This window comes from Bubalus kerabau, chromosome 20, assembly GCF_029407905.1.
Source record: "Bubalus kerabau isolate K-KA32 ecotype Philippines breed swamp buffalo chromosome 20, PCC_UOA_SB_1v2, whole genome shotgun sequence".
Lineage (NCBI taxonomy): Eukaryota > Metazoa > Chordata > Mammalia > Artiodactyla > Bovidae > Bubalus > Bubalus kerabau.
Window position 1 is genome coordinate 11,956,535 of NC_073643.1, and position 6,219 is coordinate 11,962,753.

The 6,219-nt window shown below is 46.6% G+C and overlaps 1 protein-coding gene across 3 annotated transcripts in view; it reads left to right on the top strand.

The window, feature by feature from the left end:
• STAC (SH3 and cysteine rich domain) overlaps positions 1-5,830 on the top strand; it is a 127,510-nt gene extending 121,680 nt beyond the window's left edge. For all 3 annotated transcript variants that reach the window (XM_055557270.1, XM_055557271.1, XM_055557272.1), the window contains one exon: positions 4,096-5,830. In XM_055557270.1, the coding sequence (XP_055413245.1) occupies positions 4,096-4,194 (99 nt within the window). In that variant the 3' untranslated portion in view covers positions 4,195-5,830. The remainder of the gene's footprint in view (positions 1-4,095) is intronic.
• The last annotated feature ends 389 nt before the right edge of the window (positions 5,831-6,219 follow it).

Below are 6,219 nucleotides of genomic sequence, written 5' to 3' on the forward strand. Positions count from 1 at the left end.
GGATAATGCAAGACTGCATATTTCTTTGATAACCAGGTAAAAACTGTTGCAGCTTGGCTGGAAAGTTATGATTCATCTGCTGTGTTCACAAGACACCACACCTTCAGATGTCTATTTATTTCAGTCTTTATAAGATTCTCTTAATGGAAAAAAAAGTTCAGTTCATGGAAAGACTGTAAAAGGCACCTGGAATAGTTCTTTGCTCAAAAAGATAAAAAGCTGGGAAGATGGAGGCAGAAGGTAGTGGAACAAAATGGTGAATATGTTGTTCAATAAAGTTCTTGGTGAAAATGAAAACTGTCTTTTATTTTTACTTAAAAACTGAAAGTACATTTTATCTAACCCAATATTATAAACCTTTTACAGTATAGTACTATATAACTGACTGTGTTAGTTGGGTAACTTGGCTAACTTTGTTGGGCTTATGAACAACTTGGACTTACAGACATGTTTTGGAATGGAACTGGTTTGTATTTAGGGGACTTACTGTAATTTGTTACAGCAACCACAGGAAACCAATCTACATTTGTTTCATATGCAAAAGCAACTTGGCAGACGTGATTATGTCACAGGTTATGGACCCTGTGGCAGGGGGTAGCCTGGACTGTCCTAATTGGCCAAATCTAATCACCTGGGCCCTTGAAGGCAGTGAAATATAGCTTCCGGGAGCCAGAGAGATGCAGCAAAAGAGGGTAGAAGAGAGATGAGGCAGAAGGGTAGGTCACAGAGAGATTAAGTGTGGACTTAAGGGAAGGACTCAGCCCGCCCTTGCTGGATGAAGATGTGGGAAGGGGCCTCAAGTCAGGGAGTTCAAGTGGCCTCTAGAAACTGAGAGTGACCCGGGGCCGGCAGCCAGCAAGGAAACCGGGACCTCAGGCCCACAACTGCAAGTAACTAAATGCAGCAACAACCTAAATGAGCCTGGGACAGGATTCTCTCGTAGAGAAACAGGAGGGAAGAAAAGGGAATAGGACCTACTGACTCCTTGACATTGGCCTTGTGAAACCCAGAGCAGAGAAAATTAGCCAAGCCCACCAGATATAGGACTTAGAAAGCTGTGACACCAGACTGTTGGGGTGTTCTGTTTTGTTTTGGTAGCCCTGATGTTTTTTATTTTTTTAATTAATTTTTATTGGAGTATAGTTGCTTTACAATGTTGTCTTAATTTCTACTGTACCACAAAGTGAGTCAACTATAGGTATACATATTGGATTGTGTTGTTGAAAGCCACTGAGTTCATGGTAATTTGTTAGGACAGCAGTAGTAAACCAATACATATCTCAAGTTGCAAAACTCCAATTGAGGCGACTTCCAAAGGTATGTTTTACTAAGATAATAAGAGATCTGGATACAGGGCAGTTCTTGGATTTGTAATTCAGCAGTTTGATCCCAGAATCAAGGATCTGCATTCCTCCATCCCTCTGTTATGCTAACGTTGAAATGCTAGCCACCTCCCCTAGTGGTCACAGAGGGTTGCAGGCCCTCCAAGAATCCTTGGCAGAAGAAAGAGATTTTTCTTCCCAGTGCATTTCTTACAAGAAGAAAACAAATCTTCCCAGAAGTTTCCAAGCAGATAGTCCTTCCTGTTTCATTGGCTAGAACGAGTCCCATGGGAACCACGAGGCGAATCGCTGGCACAGAGGACAGAAACACATTTGGACCAATTAGGATTTATCTGAGTCCTGCAGGCTACAGATGAACAACAGAACAAAAGTCCCCACTCTGCTGCATGGGAAGAGGGCAGTGATGACTGTTGATGTCAACCAAGCATGTCTGTGGCATCTTTTAGTCCGGTAGATTTATCCTTAGTCCAGCAGCACAACTTGCTCCTGTCATCAGTTGAGCTCACCTCCAAAGGTCTTAGAGAAATTTCAGCTTCTGGAATGGTTGTCAGTCTGAGTGTTCAGTATCTCGACACTTCTTCTCCAACTCCAATTCCCTATCTTTTCCCAGGTATTTTGAGAGGAAGACTGAATTCTCAAGAGTTCTAGGCAAGAAATCTTTTGAAATAAAATGACTGTCCATCTGATCTAAGTGGCAGCATATTTAAATGTTAATGAGCGTGGAGGCAGGACTGCCCAAGTGGCTCAGAGGTAAAGAATCCACCTGCAATGCCCAAGATGCAGGAGACATGGGTTCGATCCCTGGGTTGGGAACATCCCCTGGAGGAAGGCAGGGCAACCCACTCCAGTATTCTTGCCAGGAAAATACCATGGATAGAAGAGCCTGGCAGGCTACGGTCCATAGGGTTGCAAAGAGTCTAACACAGGACTGAAGTGACTGAGCATGTACGCACACACTAGCTTGAAGGCAATGCAAGGGGAAACCTTATTAGCATATGTGCTCTCAGAAGTGAGTTAGACTGTACAACTTTAGCCAGATAGGCCCAACATGGGATGGAGCCAAGGGGGGCACTTAACCCACAGGTAGGAGATTTTTGAAACATGAATCAGGCACCAGTCCATGGTGTGCCCCCAGCATCAGGAGTCACACATCAAGCTCTCTAAGTATCCTGATATGTAACTATAAAGCTCCTTATTCTGTGTCAAAGAGCCCACTCTGTTGGTTTCTGTTGGAGCCCTGTCTGCATCTCCTTCACTAGATGGGGACACCGTCTTCTAGTTGCTGTGTCAATGACTAGCAACTCATAGCTGCCCTTTCTCCAGCGAATCCCCCAGAGAGGTTATGCTTCTCACTTAACAGTGATATCTATATCAACATGTCCAAATTGCCAGACCCCTTGCTTCTAAGGGAGTCAATGACACAATTAAAACTCTGGAGGTTGCTGTAGGATCAGGCTGAGGTTCACGTCCAGCTGAGCCCATAAGCTTTCCAGCTCCTTCTCCTGCCCCATCCTGTTTCCCTCACTTCCCACCTCCCCGGGGCACTCCCACAGCAGCTCACTTGTGCAAGGATTCTTATCTCAGGCTCTGTTCCTAGGGAATTCAACCTAAGACACAACCCACCACCCTTGGGAGTAAGTTCAACAGGAGAAACTCACAACACAGTAATAGCCCTTTGAAACCACTTTTCCCTTACAGCTGGAACATACCCACCCTTCCATTCCATTTGAAAGTCGCTCACTTGTGCCCAACTCTGTGACCCCATGGACTATACAGTCCAGGGAATTCTCCAGGCCAGAATACTAGAGTGGGTAGCTGTTCCCTTCTCCAGGGGATCTTCCCAACCCAGGGATTGAACCCAGGTCTCCCGCATTGCAGGCAGACTCTTTACCAGTTGAGCCACAAGGGAAGCCCTTACATGCCCTTCAATGTCATGTAAAGGGTGAATGACAAAGTACCCAAGTAGATATTAACCACCTCCTTTTAAAGTCTAGTGTAGGCAATCCTGCTCTGAAATATACAACAAATGAGTGTGTGTGTGCTCAGTCACGTCCAACTCTTTGCAACTCCATGGAGTGTAGCTTTCCAGGCTCCTCTGTCCGTGGGATTCTCCAGGCAAGAATACTGGAGTGGGTTGCCATTTCCTTCTCCAGGGGATCTTCCCAACCCAGGGATCAAACCCATGTCTTTGTGTCTCATGCATTAGCAAGCAGATTCATTGCCACTGTGCCACCTGGGAAGCCCCAAAGTATGCAAGGTATTGGCATCTGTTTGTCTGGGACCAGGAATGAAATAACTTCCTTTGACTTCCTGATATTTTACGTATAAACTTCCAGGCATATGACAGGAGCCCTCTAAGTGGTGGCTGTTCTTTTGGATTATAAAATAATGCATCAAGACTCACTGAGTGGCACGTGCTAGGCTCTGTGCTAAACGGTATTCTGTCCTTCTGGGGTCTCTCAACAGGGACACTTGAGAAGGGAACGCAGAATCATCACCTCCAGTCCTGCTTTACTGATCCCCACTCATAAAGCTAAATCTCAGAAAACATTGCATGCCTGGATCTAGTTCCAAACCCAGGGTGGTACCTAATTTCTTATCAAATATTTTTCTGTCCAAGCCACAATTTCCCTAAACCAGTCCCTCTTTTCCCATTTGGTGTCCGCTGACCTCAGCCAGCAGTGATACAAGCTGCGAGTTCTGGCTTCTTTCCTTTACACACGTGTCTTTTCTTCTCCTTCCTTTTATTCAGATCTGTGTGGCTTCTGAAGAAGAACAAGACGGCTTTATCAGAGTACTCAGTGGAAAGAAGAGAGGCCTGGTTCCCCTCGATGTTCTAGAAAACATCTGATTGCTGGCCCCTCCTTTTGAAGTCGGCAAGCCCTGGGGTGATGCCTCATCTCACACCGTGTTAACCCAGAGGAGCTGCCGCGCTGACCAGCTACCCAGGAAACAGTGAGACGAGACTCAAGGGTCTGAGACTGTGGGGGAACAGCCTCAAGGCAGGGAGCCCATGGCACAGCACGTCCAGGCTGCCCAAGGTGGGGTGAGGCTGAGAGCTTCGGCTGTGGAGCCAAGTGCAGTACCCAGCAGGTGGTAACCATTGTTGTCCCCAGAACTCGGCTCCCTCCCCGTCCATGTGGTGTAAGTTAACCCTCTGGAGGGCGCTCCAGTCTGTGGGGTGGCCCCAGGGTGAGGCTCGGATCCACATAGCCAAGTGTGATTCTGGTTCCAGACCTTTGTCCCCAGTACCCACCAGTCAGCATCGTCACATGTGAGAGCCCTGCAGTCTTTCTGCAGAGCAGCAGGAAGCCCTACTCCCTAACCCCTAACATGCCAGTGCTCCCCACAGACCCCCACTGCCACTTTACAATCCAGACAAATTTCTGTCCTCAGAGTACATCCTGGTGGTGTGTGTTAAGGTATGCAGGCTAAGCTGATGTGGCAGCAACTTGAAGACTGGATCTGCCCCGGAACTGCCGTCAGGCAGTCCCTCCTGCCACTCGTTACCAGATGCAGGCTATGAAGCATGGAGATGGTGGGTCAAGTGGGGGAAGGTAGGGCAGAGAGCTCTTATTTATTGATGACTATACAGCCCCTTCCTTTCAATGATGAAATCCTTTCCCCGAGGAGATGGAGCTGGGGACGTGAATGTGCAGAAAGTCTCTGTGAGAGCTTCATCTTCATTTGACATCTTCTGTACTGGGGGACGTTCCCCCTCCTGCCATCCCGTAGGACTCCCTTTTGGAGGCTGAGCCCACCTTACAGGGAACCGGAATCATGGAGAAGAAACAGAAACAGCATCTTAGGAGAAAAGTAGCCAGATTGGAATCCATTCTTCTTTAGGGCAGGATATTTTGCCCCAGCAGATGTAAAATGGAATGTAATCCATAATGCTTCATCCCTCTGTAAGCAGAGGCCCTTGGTCCTATTTAGCATCCACTAAAGGAGTCCCTCTTACTCTGTATGTACTACTGTTTACAAGAACGCAATATACTGTGATGCCTTCCTCCTCCAGCCTCCTCCTAGCATTCAGACTCGCATCTTATTAATACAGTTAAACTTCAGTTCAGCGACCTTGGACTCAATGTCAGTTTGGTTTATTTTGTTACAGAGCAATAAAGTCATTAGAACAATTGGTTTTTAAAAGACTTAAGTGGATGCATCCTGTGCACGTAAACGTTATTTCCCAAACCAAAGCACCGTTTGTCTCCATTTATTTCTTTTTTTACCGCTCATTGTGAAGTTAGGAGCTGAGACAGGATGGCTGCTGCTTCCACAGTAGTTTGGATGCCTTACTCTCATTTTAAAGCCAGCATCCAGAATGTCCTCCGTCTCTGATACAATGTGAAAACTGAGTGTGCAGAGTCAAGACGGATTCTTCAAGAGCCATGACGGGTAACGTGACTGCCAGTCCATTGAAGGGAATAAATACAAATGCTCTCTGCCTCTTAATCCCATCTAATAAAGACAACACAGTGGCTGGAAGGAGCACAGAAAACATGTGTCATGATCTCTTCTTTCTAGTGGAACATCGGCTGAAGCTTTGGGGTACAGTTTTGTCACATCCTCAGTTCAGTTCAGTCACTCAGTCGTGTCTGACTCTTTGTGACCCCATGGACTGCAGCACGCCAGGCTTCCCTGTCCATCACCAACTCCTGGAGCTTACTCAAACTCATGTCCATCAAATTGGTGGTACCAGCCAACCATCTCATCCTCTATCATCCCCTTCTCCTCCCACCTTCAATCTTTCCCAGCATCAGGGTCTTTTCCAGTGAGTGAGTTCTTCGTATCAGGTGGCCAAAGTATTGGAGTTTTCAGCTTCAGCATCAGTCCTTCCAATGAATATTCAGGACTGATTTCCTTTAGGATGGAC